General features: G+C 47.4%; 1 protein-coding gene across 1 annotated transcript in view; it reads left to right on the top strand.

The window, feature by feature from the left end:
• The window catches only part of KMT2C (lysine methyltransferase 2C), a gene marked incomplete at both ends in the record, with an annotated part of 244663 nt that overhangs the window by 217739 nt on the left and 8199 nt on the right, over positions 1-18725 (top strand). Inside the window, 10 exons of the mRNA XM_080701295.1 lie at positions 2945-4651; positions 6755-6967; positions 9575-9716; positions 9858-10005; positions 11575-11753; positions 11860-11996; positions 13521-13770; positions 14807-14946; positions 15248-15355; positions 16773-17892. Coding sequence (XP_080557421.1) covers positions 2945-4651; positions 6755-6967; positions 9575-9716; positions 9858-10005; positions 11575-11753; positions 11860-11996; positions 13521-13770; positions 14807-14946; positions 15248-15355; positions 16773-17892 — 4144 coding nt within the window. The remainder of the gene's footprint in view (positions 1-2944; positions 4652-6754; positions 6968-9574; positions 9717-9857; positions 10006-11574; positions 11754-11859; positions 11997-13520; positions 13771-14806; positions 14947-15247; positions 15356-16772; positions 17893-18725) is intronic.

Genomic DNA, 18725 nt, shown 5'->3' with positions numbered 1-18725 from the left:
TAAAATGATAAGGTATTCAAAATGAGTATACAACCTACTCCTGAGTATTTTCCCAAATTAATTACGAACTTAGGTTCATGCAAAAACCTGTACATGAGTGTTTTATAACAGCTTTACTCACAGTCATCAAAACCTAGAATGGCTATCTGGGTACCTTGGCATGCACCTGCAGTTCGCACCCTCAGGAGGCTGAGGTGGGAGGATTGCTGGAGCCCAGGAGTCCAAGACCAACCGTGACTACATAGGAAGACCCCATCTTAAAAATGAGAGGAAACTAGAAGCCCAAACCCTTCCCACCTCCCCCCAAAAAGATGAGTGGTCAGAGTGTGGCATGCCATACAGTGGAATGGTGACTAGCAATGACAAAGGCGCTCTTGGCACATACAGACAACTTGGACCTGAGGAGCATTGTGTGGAGTATCAGAATCCAGTCCCGAAGACCGTGCACCTTTCTTGTCCTATTTTCATAACATTCTTCTTTGTGGGGCAGGCTACTGGGGATAACCCAGGAGTAGTCGGCCTCCAAGTTACACTCCCAGCCCTTTTAGTCTTTAAATTTAGAAACAGTCTCACTAAGTTGTTGACATTGGCCTTGAATATGTAATCCTCCTGTCTCAGCCTCCCAAGTACTGATATCATAGGCAGGTACCACCACACCCATCTTTACATAATATTATTAAAATTTCAATAAAAAGGAAGCCAGGTGTGGTAGCACACGCTTGTAATTCCAGCATTTGGGAGGCTGAAACCGGAGGATCGTGGTTCGCAGACAGCCTCAGCTACTTAGTGAGGCCCTCCACAACTCAGTGAGACCCTGTTTCAAAATAAAGAATAGAAGCCGGGCGTGGTGGCGCACGCTTGTAATCCCCACGCTTGGGAGGCGGAGACAGGAGGATCGTGCAAGTTCGAAGCCAGCCTCGCTGGCTTAAGAGACCCTGTTTCCAAATTTTAAAAAATATATAAAATAGGTCTGGGAGTGTAACCCGGAGGTTGAAGGGCTTCCAGGAACCCCAGTACCACCAAAAAAATAAATAAATAAAAAATAAAATAAAATAATAATAATAATAATAATAATAATAATAATAAATAAAAATAATTAAAAAATAATAAAAATTGGGCAGAGGGTGTAGCTTGGAGGTCAAATGCCTCTGGGTTCCATCCCCAGACCTGCAAAAAAAAAAAAAAGTATAAAAAGGGTGAATGATAACCAAGGGTGGGGTTAACACAAAGAGGTAGCACGAGCGTTTCCTGGGCCAGTGGAGTGTGTCCCTGATTCATCGTGTTGACGACTACACTAATTTCAGTGTTGATAGACTGTACGCCAGAAATTAACATCTGCTTTTGTCAGTTTTAATGGTGAAATTCAAATGAAAAAGAAACCCAAATGTTAGTGCCAGAAGGAGCAAGGAGATTCAGGTTACACTGGGTCTGTGAAAATTGGAGTGTTCCCCATGTCAGGAACACTCCAAGAAGCACCCACGTGTCTTCTTTCCCATTTAACCTTGCAGCTTTCTTAAGGTGTTGGTATCATACATCACCAGTTTCAGAAATTAGAAACTGACAGTTACTCCTTTCAAGCCACGGCAACCAGAATAATATTCCAACAAGAGTAATGTAATTAATACCACCACTGTTTAATACTGGGGCCTTTATAGAGCAAGAGCTTCTTTTCTTTTTAAATTTTAAATTTACTTCTTTGACCTGTGTTCATTTCAGGTAAATACTCTTGTAAAAGGAGTTTTTGCTAGTTGTAGCGATGCACGCCTTTAATCCCAGTACTTGGGAGACTGAGACGAGGATTGCAGGTTTGCAGCCAGCCTCAGCAACTTAGTGAGGCCCTTGATTTTTATTCAAAATAAAGAATAAAAAATAGGACTGGGGGTTTATCTTGGAAGTAGAATGCCCCTGGATTAAACCCCCAGTCCTGTAAAAAAATGAAAAAGGAAATATGAAAAGGGTTGGGAGGGTAGCTCAGAAAAATACCCCTGAATTCAATCCCCAGTAACACACACGCACACGTACACATTATTTTTATAAACTAGATTTAGCACTTCTACTCTCATTAGCATATTTCTTTAAGATCTTTTGGCCAGAGCCTAGTTTTGGAGCTTTCAAAGATCGGATCTTGTTTAGAAGCTAATACAGCACTTGAAAAACGGGACAGGAGGACCACATCTCATGATATAGACAATTTCATGATAGAGTTACCTGTGATTCAGTGTAATCCTGGGAAAAAGTAGTTGGTGGTAATGTTTTTTTTAAAAGTAGTCAGAAATGTCAGGAGAAAGACATGGCTGACCACCATCTATATCTCTGAAGCATCTTTCAGTTACGGTAGTTGCTTTGTGAACACCTCATTGCCCTACTAGTCCAGTCTGTCCCCTCAGGCCTAACTGGTAAGCTGGCTAAGATGACAGGAAAGGAAGCTAGGGGTTACATAGCTCGTGGGAAACGATCATACACTCATATTTGCAGAAAGTATGCTAGTCTGACTAGGAAACACAAGGAAGTAAGTTGAGAAACTATTAAACTCTTACGTTTAAATGGTTAAAGTTTGCCGGGGCGTGGTGGCGCACGCTTGTAATCCCCGCGCTTGGGAGGCAGAGACAGGAGGATGGCACAGGTTCGAAGCCAGCCACACGCACCGGCTTAGGAGACCCTGTTTCCAAATAAAAATGTAAAAATAGGTCTGGGAGTGTAGCCCGGAGGTAGAAGGGCTTCCAGGAACCCCAGTACCACCAAAATAACTAACTAACTAACTAAATAAATAAATAAATAAATGGTTAAAGTTTGAGTTAAATCTCAGTTATTCTAGTGTTGTCTTTTAATGTGACCTTTAAGGCGCCATAATTAAGCAGTTCTTATGTAGTCCCTGTGTGTTGTTTCATCTTACCTTTTGATATGTAGTTTAAATGGCATATGACTGTCTTAATACTTATTCCAGATTCGTAAACAACAGAAAGAGCATGCTGAGTTGATTGAAGATTACCGGATCAAGCAGCAGCAGCAACAGCAGCAGCAGCAGTGTGCACTGGCCCGCCCTCTCCTCGTGCCTGGTGTCCAGCCCCAGCCACCCCTCGTTCCAGGTGCCACCCCACCCACCATGAGCCAGCCCAGCTTCCCCATGGTGCCACAGCCACTTCAGCACCCACCGCACGGTGCAGTCCTCTCCAGCCACACTAGCCCTGCGAGGATCCCTGCTTTACCCGGATGGCAGCCTGCCGGTGCTCCTGCTCACCTCCCCCTCCATCCTCCCCGGATTCAGCCTCCAGTTACCCAGTTGCCAATAAAACCTTGCACACCAGCCCCAGGAGCAGTATCAAATGCAAACCCGCCGAGTGGACCGCCACCACGAGTGGAATTTGATGACAACAACCCCTTCAGTGAAAGTTTTCAGGAACGAGAACGAAAGGAGCGTTTGCGAGAGCAGCAGGAGAGACAGCGAATCCAGCTGATGCAAGAAGTAGACAGGCAGAGAGCTTTGCAGCAGAGGATGGAGATGGAGCAGCACAGCCTGGTGGGCCCCGAGCTGGGCTGCAGGACCTCTGTGCCCCAGCTTCCATTCTATGGTTCCGACCAACCTTGTGATTTTATGCAGCCTCCAAGACCCCTTCAGCAGTCTCCACAGCACCAACAGCAGATGGGGCAGGTCTTGCCGCAGCAGAATGTACAGCAAGGGTCTGTTAATTCACCCCCGACCCAAACCTTAATGCAGGCCAGTGAGCGAAGGCAGCTAGGGCCTGCATTTGCTTCCGACCCACCATCTGTTCCTGGTGGAAGCCCAAACCTCCACTCTGGTAAGCAGGGACATGGGAGTCTTCCTGCAGCCAGCTTCCAGCAGTCCCCCTTGAGGCCTCCGTTTGCGCCTGCTTTACCAGCAGCATCTCCAGTAGCAAGCAGCAGCCTCCCTTGTAGCCAGGACCCTGCTGTCACCAATGGGCAGAGTCACCCAGGATCAACCCCATCTCTCATTCAGTTATATTCTGATATAATTCCAGAAGAAAAAGGGAAAAAGAAAAGAACAAGAAGAAAGAAAAAGGATGACGAAGAATCCACCAAAGCACCATCAACTCCCCATTCAGACATAACTGCTCCCACCACACCAAGCATCTCAGAAACTACCCCCACTCCCCCGGCAAGCACGCCCAGCGAGCGTCCTCAGCAGGGAGAAGGGCTGGCGGAGCCCCTGGGCACCTCGCTTACCTCTGCAGCGGCAGACCAGCCGTGTGCAGAGTCGGAGAACAAGCTTCCCAGCGATGGCTGCTCACAAGGAGCTCCAAGTCAGCAGACCTGCGCAAATCCAGAGGTGGGTAAGCTCTCCGGAGAAACCCCTGCCCAAACCGAAGAAATAAAACTGGAAAAAGCTGAGACAGAGCAGTGCCCAAACCAAGAGGAGGCCACACTGGAGGAACAGACGAGGAGTAAGGACGAAGAAGTCGCTGCGGCCGGGCCTGCCCCCTCAGCACAGAGCCCTTCCCGATCTGCCCCTGCCGCCAAAGGAGATTCGGGGAATGAACTTCTGAAACACCTCTTGAAAAATAAAAAGTCCTCTTCCCTTTTAAATCAAAGACCTGAGGGCACTTTCTGTTCAGAGGACAGCTATTCAAAGGATAATAAACCAGTGGAGAAGCAGAACCCAGCAGAAGGATTGGTAAGCGTGAGTCATGAAACCTACAGCAAATTATTTTTTGTTTTTAAATTATACATATCACAGGTTAGTGCCAACAATTTATTAATTTTAACACTGATTTGGAATCTTTTTTCTCCAAAGAAACACTTTCTATTTTGTTGTTTCTTTCTCCATGGAACCCATGTTTTTACTTCATAAACTTTAAGTAAATTTTATTATTTTTTAAGAAACAAGGTATTGTAGTTCATGAATAATGTGTTTTTTAGCTGGTAATCACTGAATTGATATAAAGCAAAGGAAGTAAATGTGTATCTTTATTGTAAGTACGTGACAAAATTTCATTAACTTCTTTAGAATGTAGGCGGTGCCTCCTGCACTTCATGTATCCCTGTGGGCTCTCAGGGACCACTGTTGTGTAAACATCATGTGGGTAGTGTCACATCTCTGTGATTTTTATGTATTCATATCTCATTTTAAGTTATCAGTATTGGATTTGCTTTTGGTTTTTTCCCCTATCCTATTTCAATTGATTTCATTAAGACATTTCAAAACTCAAGTTTCTGGGACCTCATTATTCTATTCCATAGCTTCTGCCTCTTAACTTTCAGATATGGTAAGGTGCTTCTTAGACTGGCTTTTATAATTTTCATATTTTAATTGAATAGGGGTGGGACAGTGTATTTCTTTATCCAAATTTTCAGTTTTAAGATTATTTTTAAGTTCATCTTTTTGCAGTTGTTGACGTACTCTTTTTGTCTCTTTGACCATTCAGTAGGGACTGAGCACTGACCAAGTAGATTCATGTAATCTTTGTAAATGGTAGTGGTGGTTCTTCTCCAGTCTTATTTGTTGCCAGCAGATAGGGCTGACTGTCCAGCTGATCTCAGGCCACATTCTCCAAGATATGTCCTGGCCCTAGGAGTCCTGAGTGGCCTGCAGGCCCTTGACGGTCTCTTCCCACCCTCCCACACAAGGTCGTGTGCCGCCACTCCTCTCTTTTCTGTAGCTGGTCATCTTCTCCTGTAAGTGCAGTTCTGGAATCCCCTGCCAAGGCCCCTTCCTCAGCTCAGCCAGTCTCAAGCTTGTGATGGAGCCATATACACCGCACTGACCTGTAGGACTGTTTGGCCTCACTCAGTGGCCTGCAGAGGACACAGACTGCATCTTGCGCGTCTTTACACTGAGGGTTGTGCAGTGCAGGAATGTTTCATAGCCTGGGGATCAAGGCTATTAAATTGTTGAATTTAAAAAGCAGGCACCTAGCCAGATGTGGAATCAACTCAGTACTTGCAAGGCTAAGACAGGAGGAGCACCAGCTTGAAGTCTATCTGGGCAACTTAGAAAGACCCTGCTTCCACATAATAAAATAAGGCTGGGGTACAGCTCAGAGGTAGACTTATGGGTGCCCCTGGGTCCAATCCTCAAAAAGGTGAAGACGGTGGAGGGGACCTTCAGAGGGCCCAGCTTACATCTCACTTCTTTTTGATCATGAAGACAAAAGTCAAGTGTCACAGGGGTCTTTGCTGTTATTTTTGTTCCCTTGCATTGACTTTTAAGTAGACAGCCGTTATTTCTCCGTCAGCTGTGGAATAGTGAGCCAGTGTGGGGACCAGTGTGGCTCTTTGGCATGGCTCAGCTGCTTTCTGTGTAGCACTCTGGAGCCTGTGAATTGTCTTCTAGACTGTGCATTTCGCCAGACCCTAGTTTGTATAGAGAACCAAAAATAACTCACCGGGGCCACCCGACAGAGGATTCCCAGTCCTGTGTCTTGGAGCCCTCCTCCACTCTGCCTAAGAGCTGGGAGGAGGAACTCCTGGCCCCAGGAGGTCAGCGTGAGGGTGTGCTTCATCCACACGTCGGCATTCTGTCTTTCCCTGAGCTCTGCAGCTAATTGTTTTCCATATTTGAGACTAATGCCCAAAAGGGGGGGGGGGGACGCTCGCGCATGTGCGCACGCGTGGGCAGGGTATTTTCAGTAAACAGCAAGAGTCCTTGATGCCACTGTGTGCTCAGCTTTCCCTACTGTGCTGGGAATATGAGCCTTAGGGTGGGCTGCTCTAGCGTGAACTGAGAACCTAACATGGATACTTCACTCATTTTTTTTAATCTTTCCAATTACATTAGCAAACTCTGGGGGCTCAAATGCAAGGTGGTTTTGGAGGTAGCATCAACCAGTTGCCAAAAACAGATGGAGGAAGTGAAACCAAGAAACAGCGAACCAAACGGACACAGAGGACTGGGGAGAAGGCAGCGCCTCGCTCAAAAAAAAGGAAAAAGGATGAAGAGGAGAAACAGGCGATGTATTCCAACCCTGACTCCTTCACCCACTTGAAACAGGTGGGTCGTTCAGCACAGCCTTATAGAATCCACAAGTAGGGGGACAGTGCCTTTTCAGCCCTACGAGATGGAAACATTCTCTTCATTTTGATGATTTCGGATTAAAATAGAGATGAGGATAAGGGACTTCTGGACAAGGAATCCAGTGGACTTGTATTCCCCAGCAAACTTGTGCCTTATCCTCCTGGTGCCTCGGTTCCCAGTGCTCTAGGGATTGGTAGGTGATGGTCAAGGCCTGCATATGTCCCACAGGAGCAGCCTGGGTGTGAGGAAAGACTTTGGGTCCAAAGAAGTGCAGTCACAAGACTCCTCATCTCAGCTCTGTTCTCGCACATCCGTGGTGGTTGTGGAAGTGGGGAGACGGCCCTTAGTGATGGTGGTAGTGTCTAGCCTCAGCTCAGGCCTGGGTCTTCCTGGGCAAAGATAAGGAGCCTGGTTTTCTTGTGAGACACCTGGCAGCATCCCTTTGGGATGGGAAAAAGCTCATTTTGAAGTGTTATCTCAGAGATTCCTTAATTTCTCTCACTCATTCCAGCATTTTAAGTCTTATTTTCTCAAGCCCTGTTGGCCTGAGTTGCTTCGGGTCTTAGGAAGTTGAGAACACTCAGTTTTGCTTGTTTATCATGTACATTACTCTTAAATGTGTTTTTTAATAGCAGCTCTCTCTGCTCCCTCTAATGGAACCGATCATTGGAGTGAACTTTGCGCACTTTCTTCCTTATGGCAGTGGCCAATTTAATAGTGGGAATCGACTTCTAGGAACTTTTGGCAGTGCCACCCTTGAAGGGGTTTCGGACTACTATTCTCAGTTGATCTGCAAGGTATGTTTCTTTGCCAGGGTGCCAGCTTGCTCCATTTCAAGATACCCGGTCGCAGTTGGTAGAATGTGCCCTGGTCTTTCATCCAGTCCACATCTAAGTTTTCATGCTTCACTAAAATTGACATTCCACTAAAGGATTGAAGTCTACCTGGTGAAGCATTTCTAACATGAATATTTGAAATTTTCTATAGAAATCACGGTCTCCTTTCCCTCTCCATAAAGGCCCTCATGCCCCTGAGCCCCTTGAAGATAGAGCTCTTGAGAGCTAGCCCCTCCACCTTCTTCAGAAGCTGCTTTAAGTAAACCTGATTCTTTCCCATCCCCTCCAAGAAAAGAAATAGATTTTCTATAGGTAAGAATACAAATTGTGAAAAATAGCCATTGTATGTTTCCATGGTAGAGGAAATACATGTTTCCTTATAGTCTTACTAACTTTCAAATCTATAATAGATATTGGGAATGAAAAAGTAGTTAGACTTCCACCTTGAAAAATGAAATTAAAAAGTTCCAAATGCCCTTTATATAGTAATTTAGGTGCGAATTGTAACTGTGCATTAATTTCATAATATAATACCAAATCAGGTTTCTCTTTTAGTATTACATTTTGAATAGAGTTTTATTATAGCATCATAGACAGCTTCTGCTCGCATCTGCCTTACATAAAAAGATCATTCTTGCGAAGTATTTGAGAGTCTGTGTCTTCCTGAGGACGTTTCTGTGACTTTCATATCAAGGCAGTCCTCTCAGGAGGATGCTCTGTCTGGCCCGTGTGGCTGCTCTTCGCTCCTCTCAGTGCAAGCCGCTCCTCAGCACCGCGTCACCACTTTCAGGAAATACTGTGTCTTTGCAAGATTTGTAATTTTACCTTGCACTTGGTTTGCAGGGTAGTATTGATAGATTCCAGTGTTCCTTGAGAAACTAAACATTACATGGCAGATTGGTTAAGCTGAAAGAGATGTTTGAAAAGGAATTGCATTTGGATATAGTTGGTCCTTTTAGATTATTGTTACTCTTTTTCTTTTTGAGATCTCAGACAATCCAAATTCTCATATCTGAGATGTGAGTTGTAATTATAGGTTTAGGAATACAGATTTTTCAGTTTTTCATAGAACTGGGGCATATCAATGAAAATTGAACGAAAGAAATTTGGGGAACATTTTATAATTTATTGATTGAAATTTAAAGCTATCTTTTACTAGCTACTATAACCATAAAACTTGGAAAGAATTTTATATGATGGACTCGGGCATAATGGAAATTTGTGCCTTTATCACAAAGCAAGCACTCAAACTGAGTCAAGTAAGACAGTAGATAACGTTACCTTCACAAAACCACAAGTAGTTATTCTATTAAAAATCTCCTGGCCTTGGGTGTGTATTTTTCTTCCTGGTTGTGCATTTGGGAATGAAGATGCCTCTTGACCACATTTCTATAGCCTTGCTTCCGTGTGCTAAAAATAAAAATCACAAGACTAGCTGGGCGTGGTGGTGCACGCTTGTAATCCCCACGATTGGGAGGCTGAGATGGGAGGATCGCATAGGTTCGAAGCCAGCCTCAGCTACTTAGTGAGGCTCTCAGCAACTTAGTGAGATCCTGTTTCCAAATAAAATATATAAAACAAAATAGGGCTGGGAGTATATAGCCCAAAGGTAGAAAGCCTCTGGGTTCCATCCCCAGTACCACACACACACCAAAAAAAAAAAAAAAAACCACAAAACTAGGTTTTAGCGAGGTCATTGCATATTTGCTCAGTAGCATATAATTAAAAATTTTTTGGTCTCCTGCAGCAGAATAATTTAAGTAATCCTCCAACACCCCCTGCCTCTCTTCCTCCTACACCACCTCCTATGGCTTGTCAGAAGATGGCAAATGGTTTTGCAACAACTGAAGAACTTGCTGGAAAAGCCGGAGTGTTCGTGGGCCATGAAGGTAGGATGATAGCCTCCACGTTCTCCACCTCTGAGGAAGGTCCCTTTGCCAGCTGTGTGTAATGCAGGGTGGGGGACCACAAAGTCCTACCTGCTTGTCAGCTTTGAGTAAACACGCAGTTCTGTCTGTTTGCTTTTGCAGTTACCAAGTCTCTAGGACCGAAGCCACATCCACTGCCCTTTAGGCCTCAGGATGACTTATTAGCCAGAGCTATTGCTCATGGCCCAAAGACAGTTGATGTTCCAGCTTCGCTCCCAACACCGCCTCACAACAATCAGGAAGAATTGAGGTAGGAGTTAATTTTTTTGCCAAGTAGTTATTATTTCTTTCCCTATGTATTTGGCATAATGTGTGTAGGAATGGTATATAAAAACATTTGAGTGGTAAAATTTGCTGAGTAATATTGTTAAGAATATTAGTTTTTTGGCCGGGCGTGGTGGCGCACGCTTGTAATCCCCGCACTTGGGAGGCAGAGACAGGAGGATCGCGCAGGTTCAAAGCCAGCCTCGCTGGCTTAAGAGACCCTGTTTCCAGTTTTTTAAAAAAAGTATAAAATAGGTCTGGGAGTGTAGCCCGGAGGTAGAAGGGCTTCCAGGAACCCCAGTACCACCAAAAAAAAGAATATTAATTTTGTAAGACATTGTTACTGTTAAAAAGTTTTGTATTATTACAGTCTTAAAATTTAGGGAGTTTGACAAATGATGGTGATTGCATTCAAAGCTGACGGTCATTCACAAGCTAGCGTGTGATGTGTTGGGTGTGCCGAGGTCCTCGGCCACCTGCAGTGGAAGGATGGCGGTGGCAGCCGTGCAGCGTGCCGCTGTGGAGAGCCAGGCCGCGGAGATCTCCCAGCCAAGCTGCATTTGCTTTGCCTGAGGCTTCTCAGTGGGGAGAGTCTGTTTCCCCTGACAGATAATTACAGCTCTAGAGGTAGGAGGCTGATCATAGTTCAGATTTCTGTTTTTTCCTTGGAAAATTGGTTAGCTACTCTCTGTTTGATGAGATGCCCACTTAATCTACGTCCTTTATTTTATTAAGACTTAGGAGAAAGCCCTTACAATATTCATTAGGGTTTATGAGAAAAACAGGCCAAAGCAAAGAGTACCTTGTGTAGGCTTAAAGATCAGGCCTCCTTTCTCTTGCTCTCCTCACTGCTAGGGTCCCGCGTGTTGCCAGGGAAGGTGCCCTCTTCAGCTCGCTGGGTGTGGTGTTTGGTGCCTGCTCCACGTTGGCTTTCACAGGACTCTGTCTGGAAGCCTTTCTCCATTCTGTTCAGCATGAATGAGAGAGGAGTCACGGGAACATTCTGCACACTTAGCCCAGAGCTCACCGTTGCCCTAGTGCACTGAAGCCTTAGACGTGACAGGAGCCGCCTTTCTCTTCTTTCTGGTCTTACTTTGTCATTTGAGAACAGGTGCTCACAGCGAGGCCATGCTAGGTCTCCCCCTGTCTCCCCCTGTGCGCAGCAGCCTCAGGAGGCTGTCCTCACGTGCTTGCAGCTGTGATGTCGGCTCTGTGTTTGCATGTCTCTGTGCTGTCTACACAACGCGAGACTTCCCCGAGCCTCATGGGTCTGGGATAGTGCAGAGGTCTTAATCTTCACTTTTTCTGTGTTTTAGTATCATTTAATCCTCTTCTCCCTTGGCAGGTCTTTAATCTTTGATGCTGAAGCTTTGGTCAGAAGGAAACATGATCACATACACTCTTTTACAGCTAAGCTGCCTCCTGTGTTTTCCAAGAGATTTCTTGTGTGGCCTCTGCCAGATTCGTTTGCTGCTCATGGCCTTGCTGTGTGCAGGGACTGTGCAGGGGCCCCGCGGCGGGTCTGCAGGCTGACACGCGTGTGCTCCTCTTCCAGAATACAGGGCCCCTGTGGCGACCGGGACACACCCGAGAGCTTTGTGCCCTCGTCCTCTCCTGAGAGCGTGGTGGGGGTGGAGGTGAGCCGGTACCCAGATCTGGCCCTGGTCAAAGAGGAGCCTCCGGAACCAGTGCCGTCGCCCGTCATCCCCATCCTTCCCAGCACCGCGGGGAGAGGTAAGAGCCCTCCCGCCGCCTCGGCGCGCCTGCTGATGCACTGATGCGAACATCTTGACCTGGAAAGCCATTAACACTCCTTCCTTTCCCCCTTTTCCTTTTGAAGGTTTGGAGTCGAGAAGGAATGACGTCAAAACTGAGCCGGGCACTTTATTTATTACATCGCCTTTTGGTTCATCCTCAAATGGTCCCAGATCGGGTCTTATATCTGTAGCAATCACCCTGCACCCCGCAGCTGCTGAGGTAACAGATGGAACGGCTTTTGCATGCTCCGGCTCACGTCCCATTGTTAGATGTTGGTGGCTTAGAGTGAGACAAAGATCTCAGGGTCACTGAGGACAAGAGGAGGTTCCAGGTGGGGTCGATAGTCATCTCAGGTACCTAACCTGCTTTGAATACTCTTCTTAAACATGTGATCAGGACAGGTAGGGAAGCTAGAGTTCAAATGTTGGCTCTTATTTTTCCCCATGATACTGAGGATTGAACTCCAGGGCTTTCTTCCTCTGAGCTCCACCCAGTCCCTTTTTACTTTGAAACAGGGTTTCACTAAGTTGTTGAGGCTGGCCTTGAACCTGTGATCCACCTGTTTTTGGCCTCCCAAGTACTGATATTACAGGCGTGCCTACCACCCCCAACTCAGAGGTCACACATCTTCTCCTTTTACTTGGTGTTTTTGTTGTTTGTCTTGTGGTGCTTAGGATTGAACCCAGGGGCATTCTACCTCCGGGCCACATCCCCAGCCCTACTTTTTTTATTTTTTATTTTGAGGCAGCCTTTTGCTAGTTTGCTGAGTCTCCCTGTGTTGCTGAGGCTGGCCTTCAGTTTGCAGCCCTCTTGTCTCAGCCTCCCTACTACTAGGAGTACAGGCAGGTACCACTGTGCCCACTCGTTATTCTTAAAGGATAGGTACATTAGAGAATTTTTTAGAGAGAAACTTTCTCATACTGTTGAAGCTGTAGAAAACTGACTATTGGGGGGGGGAAGAAAACTGACTATTGAAACAGAATTTATTGACAGTAAAAGCTTTCTAGAGGCAATAGATGTCCATCAGGTAGCAGCTGCTTATGATTGGATGAGGATTTTTCAACCTTTTTTTTTCTTTTTCGTTTTTTGGTACTGTGGCCTGAACCTAGGGGTATCCTGCCTCTGAGCTACACTCGAGCCCTTTTTTTTTTTTATTTTGAAACAAGGTCTTCCTAAATTGCTGAGGGTCTAGCTAATTTGCTGGGGCTGGCGTCAAACCCGCAGTCCTCCTTTTTCAGCCTCCCCAGTACTGGGATTATAGGCATGCCCAGCTTTATCTCTTTTAACTCTGAATTCTACGAAAACATTTTATTGAAGACCAAACTCATACAAACATTGGTTATCAAAAAATAGCCACAGCATGACGTGTGTTCTGTGGATCATCTCAGATTTTGGGCCAGGGCTGGCTGGAAGCCTTGTGGAGTAAACTTTCTGACTGAAAATGAGAAGGGTTAACTCCCTCCTGTTGTGTCTTTTCCACCTATCAGATATCTAAAATAGTTTAATGTTTTCACAGATATTTAATGTTAATTGGGATTCCTTTCTGAGTATTTCTGTTTATGAAGAGTACTTGTATGTTGGTCCATTACAAAGCCCTGTTTTCCTCTGAGACTCTTAAATCTAGGCAGAGCTGTCGGAATCTCCTGCGCTGTCTGCGCACCGCAGACCGCACTCGTGCGAAGCACGTGGTCCCCTTCAGTGCCACTTCTGGGTGCGTAACGCAGTGTTTGCGTTTTGTTTTAGAACATTAGCAGTGTTGTGGCTGCGTTTTCCGACCTTCTTCACGTCCGAATTCCTAGCAGCTACGAGGTTAGTAATGCTCCAGATGTTCCATCCGTGGGTTTGGTCAGTAGCCACAGAATAAACCCCGGTTTGGAGTATCGCCAGCATTTGCTTCTTCGTGGGCCTCCACCCGGATCTGCAAACCCTCCCAGATTAGCCAGCTCTTACCGGCTGAAGCAGCCTAATGTACCATTTCCTCCAACAAGCAATGGTGAGCTAGTGAGCTTTTTGTTAACCTCAAATCCATTCTTGATTCATAAGTTAAGCTTGTTCTTTTTAAAATCTCAATTTAATTTTTAGCAAGTAGCAGACAATGTGTTGGTGTGTAGCTCTTGGTAAATTAGCCTCTCGCAGGCGCTCTTCTCTGGTGCAGGCCTGTGCTGTGGTGTGTGGTCACGCTGTCAGCTAGGAAGCATTGAAAGCCACCCTCTGTGCAGGCTGTTGGAGCGGCCTCTGACTCGCCGGCCCGAGCCCCCGAGGGGCACAGGCGCGGCCGGCGGCCTGCACGTGTTAGGTTTCCCGCTCCCCTGTTCCCTCGGCTCTCCCTCGGTGTTCACGCTCCTATCTGAGAACCTGCAGCAGCCGTAGCCGCGGGGGTGCTGCCTGCCTGTCGCCGGCATTTCGCCATGCTCTGGGCTGCCTGCTGCCCAGCCTCTAGAGTCCAGCGGCTTCTCTGTGCTCATCTCGGACTCTTCTCGAGGGCTGCCTGTGAGGGAGTGAACGCTCGGCTTCAGCTGCTTCCGTGTCTGTGCTTTTCCTGCCTCTTTTCTGCCCTGGCCCACCTGAGGCTGCTGTCGGAGGGCCGTGTCCTCTGCTCCCCGTCGGCCCTTAGTTTTGCCTTCCCTGGGACCTTGCTCACTGTGCTCCAAGCCACGCTCTGAAACCTCTTTGTCGGATCCCTCTTCATCTTGCACGGGCGTGCCACTCGCTTACTCTCCTGCAGCAAGTCTTTCTCCCCCGCTCACTGCGCTCTAGTGGGTACTAATAGATGGTGGCAGCGTGGCTTTGTTAGACTCTTCTGTGCTAGCATTGCTTCCCAGCTGTTTCACAGTAGGCATGTTTCTTTGTACTCAGTGTCACATGCCCTGTAACCATCGCTCAGAAGATACGTTTTTACTAAAGAAAGCTTAAATATAAAGTAAGCTAACCAGCCAGCTTGTGACAGGTTGATAGAATGTAATTTAACACCATGCACCACCTCTGTCTCTGGCCAGTTTTAATTACTAACCAAAGTTGGTCGCTTATAGGTCTCTCTGGATATAAGGACTCCAGTCACGGTATTGCAGAGAGCACGGCACTCCGACCACAGTGGTGCTGCCACTGCAAAGTGGTTATTCTCGGAAGTGGCGTGCGGAAGTCTTTCAGAGATGCATCGTTTGTGAACAAGGTACCTCGCCATTCTTTCGAGGGCGGTGTCTGGCGCGGCTGCTCCTCCAGCAGGGCCCTTCGCTCCATTGTGGGGACATGTTCACCAGTGACGGCAGCCGCAGCTGGAAAATAGCAGATCTGAGCAGTATACTTGTATATTTGTTTTCTGCTTCAGAATTAAATGCTAAGGATTGGGACGTGATCACCTTCTTACTTTTTGAGACCTGTTCTTACTTTTGAACATAACAGAAACAGTAGTAGTGTGTAGGCTTGTTTTTATTAAGCTTGACTTGTTGAGATGCTTTTCTCTTTACTTTCAGGATTCCCGAGAGAATGCCAAGAGAATGGAGAAGGATGTTGTCTTCTGTAGTAACAACTGCTTTATTCTTTATTCATCAACTGCACAAGCAAAAAACTCAGAGAGCAAGGTAAATAAAGGCAGTGTGGTCTCAACGGTGTATACAAGTGGCTTCTGTGTCTAGGTACACAGTAGCAAATAAAGCAGATGTGTGCCTGCCTCAGAGAGCTCTGTGTGGGAAACCTAAGCAGATGCTAATTGGGTTGCCCGTGACAATAAATAGCCTTGATCTGTATTGTGCCTTCAAATCCAGTAGCTATTTGAAAAAAATGGAACGACAGAAGTTACATTTTTAGTTCAGAATGAAATAGAACAGCAATACTAAAATTTGGAACTTCACTAATTACAAATCTTTACAAATTACAAATCGTCAAATCTTACTAGCATTTAAGCATGGCGTTTATTGATCTTATCTCAAGAAAACTTGTTCAAAAATAAACTAAATCTACTCATGCATTCCGAGGGAGAGCATCCTGCTTGCCCCAAGCTGCTTTATTTGATTTTAATGCAATTTCGGAATGGAACCCAGGGGCTTTTCTACCTCTGGGCTATACCCCCAGCCCTATTTGGAAACGGTGTCTCACTAAGTAGCTGAGGCTGGCTTCAAACCTGTCTCCGCCTCCCAAGCACTGGGATTATAAGCGCATCCACCACTCAGGCTGAAGCGATACATTCTTAATTACATGTTTTGAAAGAGATTTTTCCTTCTCTAGCCATACAGCAGGTCATTCCTCCTTCCAGATTAGAGCTTTAGCATGTCTTTCATGGAAGAACATTCTAGAGACTCTTACATCTTGACAGGCAGCAGTCGTAATGCAGTGCAAGCTTCCTTTCAGATAACATGGGCTTTGAATGAGAGTGCATCCGCTGGATGAGAAGGCGTTTGTCCCAGGTGGTCTCTAGGCGGTCTGCATGTGCTTTTCCGGGGGTGGGGCTCGTGTAGCTGGCCAAACTGGTAAGTGCCAGCCTGGCCCATGGGAGGGAAACCCGTCCCTCGAGCAGCTGCGTGAGTGGCCAGGGGCCAGCAGCTGCCACGTGGCAGAGAGCTCCTTCCCCCTCTCTCCCATGCACCCGGAGCTCAGGCCTGAGGCTGAGAGCGTGCAGGTGCGCTCCTGGCAATGCTGCTGCGGCACTGTATGGCTTGAATAGCCACATCTTCTGATGGCGCTGGCTCTCCGTCTGTCTTGCACGTAGCGGGGAGTGTCCAGGAGGTTTAAGGGCAGTCCATTTCTCCAGGTTTGGCCTTTAGCAAAGGTACAGAAAGGACTGCCCTGGTGACCCTGTGTCATCAGCTTCTCACGCAGGACTTAGGCACCCTCCATGTTCAGAGCCTCCTTCTGCTGTGCCCAACCTTCGCTGAACTCCTTGACCCTCTCCTCCCCCTCAAGTCACGCACCCTGTAAAACCAGGTTGCTTTGTGTCTTGGTAACAAAAATTGATTGGGGCATGTGAGTTACTCTCTCTTTGATGGTTCCTTTTCTGCCCAGGAATGCATCCCTTCGCTGCCACAGTCACCCCTGCGAGAGACGCCTTGCAGAGCATTTCACCAGTACAGCAACAACATCTCCACGCTGGACGTGCACTGCCTCCCGCAGCTGCAGGACAGAGCTTCCCCCCCTCCGTCGCCGCCCATCGCCTTCCCTCCTGCCTTTGAGGCCGCCAGGGTCGAAGCCAGGCCCGACGAGCTCAAGGTGACGGTCAAGCTCAAGCCCCGGCTGCGGGCCGTGCACGGCGGGCTCGAGGACTGTAGACCGCTCAACAAAAAGTGGAGAGGGATGAAGTGGAAGAAGTGGAGCATCCACATTGTGATCCCCAAGGGGACGTTCAAGCCGCCCTGTGAGGATGAGATCGACGAATTCCTCAAGAAGCTGGGCACTTCGCTGAGACCCGATCCCGTGCCCAGGGACTGTCGGAAGTGCTGCTTCTGCCACGAGGAGGGCGACGGCCTGACAGACGGGCCCGCGCGGCTCCTCAACCTGGACTTGGACCTCTGGGTCCACCTGAATTGTGCCCTGTGGTCCACAGAGGTCTACGAGACACAGGCCGGCGCCTTAATCAATGTGGAGCTTGCGCTGCGGAGAGGCCTGCAGATGAAGTGCGTCTTCTGCCACAAGACAGGTGCCACCAGTGGGTGTCACAGATTTCGATGCACCAACATTTATCACTTTACTTGCGCCATTAAAGCACAATGCATGTTTTTTAAGGACAAAACCATGCTTTGTCCCATACACAAACCAAAGGGCATCCACGAGCAGGAGCTGAGTTACTTTGCGGTCTTCAGGAGGGTCTACGTTCAGCGGGACGAGGTGCGGCAGATCGCCAGCATCGTGCAGCGGGGAGAGCGGGACCACACGTTCCGAGTGGGCAGCCTCATCTTCCACACCATCGGGCAGCTGCTCCCGCAGCAGATGCCGGCCTTCCACTCGGCCAAGGCGCTCTACCCGGTGGGCTACGAGGCCAGCCGGCTGTACTGGAGCACGCGCTACGCCAACAGGCGCTGCCGCTACCTGTGCTCCATCGAGGAGCAGGACGGGCGCCCTCTGTTTGTCGTCAGGATCGTGGAGCAAGGCCACGAAGACCTGGTCCTGAGCGACCGCTCGCCTAAAGGTCAGCCGCCCGCTCCTCACCCGCTTCCCCCGAGCATGGACGGCCCGCCACAGCACATACCGTAGCGGCCTGTGCTACTGCGCCACGCGCTTGCTGTACAGTTGTACAATCACTTTCAAAATCACGTTTGAAAATAAGAGTTGGTAAAATCTGAAACAGCCTGTAGGTAAAGGTTGCCTGTTACTTACCTTGGGAACCCTCTGCTTAATGTCAGTGTTTAGAAGGCAGGGACTGTATACGGTGTCTCATCTCAGGAGCGTCAGAGAGTATGCAAGGTTAGAGTTGGAATTTTTTTCTTTTTTCTTTTTTCATTACTGGGGATTGAACCCAGGGCATTCTCTCTCCACACCACACCCCCTGCTTGATTTTATTTTGAAAAAGTCTTGTTAGGTCCATGAGTCTCACTACCTACTGAAGCTGTCCTCAAATCTGTGATCCTCCTGTCTCAGCCGCCCAAGTACTGGGATTACAGGCTTGCACCCAACATCACACTCAGCTTACAGCTAAGAATTAGACATTTAATTTCGACACCAGGATAAGTCTAGATTCGTCATTTTGATTGGTTGTGGGGTTTTTGTTGTTTTTTGTGGGTCTGAGGGTGGAACCCAGAGGAATTCTACCTCCGAGTTACACCCCCTGACCTATTTTTTATTCTTTATTTGAAACAGGGTTTCACTAAGTTACGGAGGGCCTCACTAAGTAGCTGAGGCTGTCCGCGAATGGCCATCCTCCTGTCTGAGCCTCCCGAATGCTGGGATTACAAGGTGTGCCACCACACCCGCCTTATTTCGATTGTTGAAAGAAGTACTAGGCGGCTGCTTTGTAGAAAAAAA

Source organism: Muscardinus avellanarius (assembly GCF_963383645.1).
Source record: "Muscardinus avellanarius genome assembly, chromosome: 9".
Taxonomy (NCBI): Eukaryota; Metazoa; Chordata; class Mammalia; order Rodentia; family Gliridae; genus Muscardinus; species Muscardinus avellanarius.
This window is presented reverse-complemented; position numbering and strand designations above follow the sequence as displayed.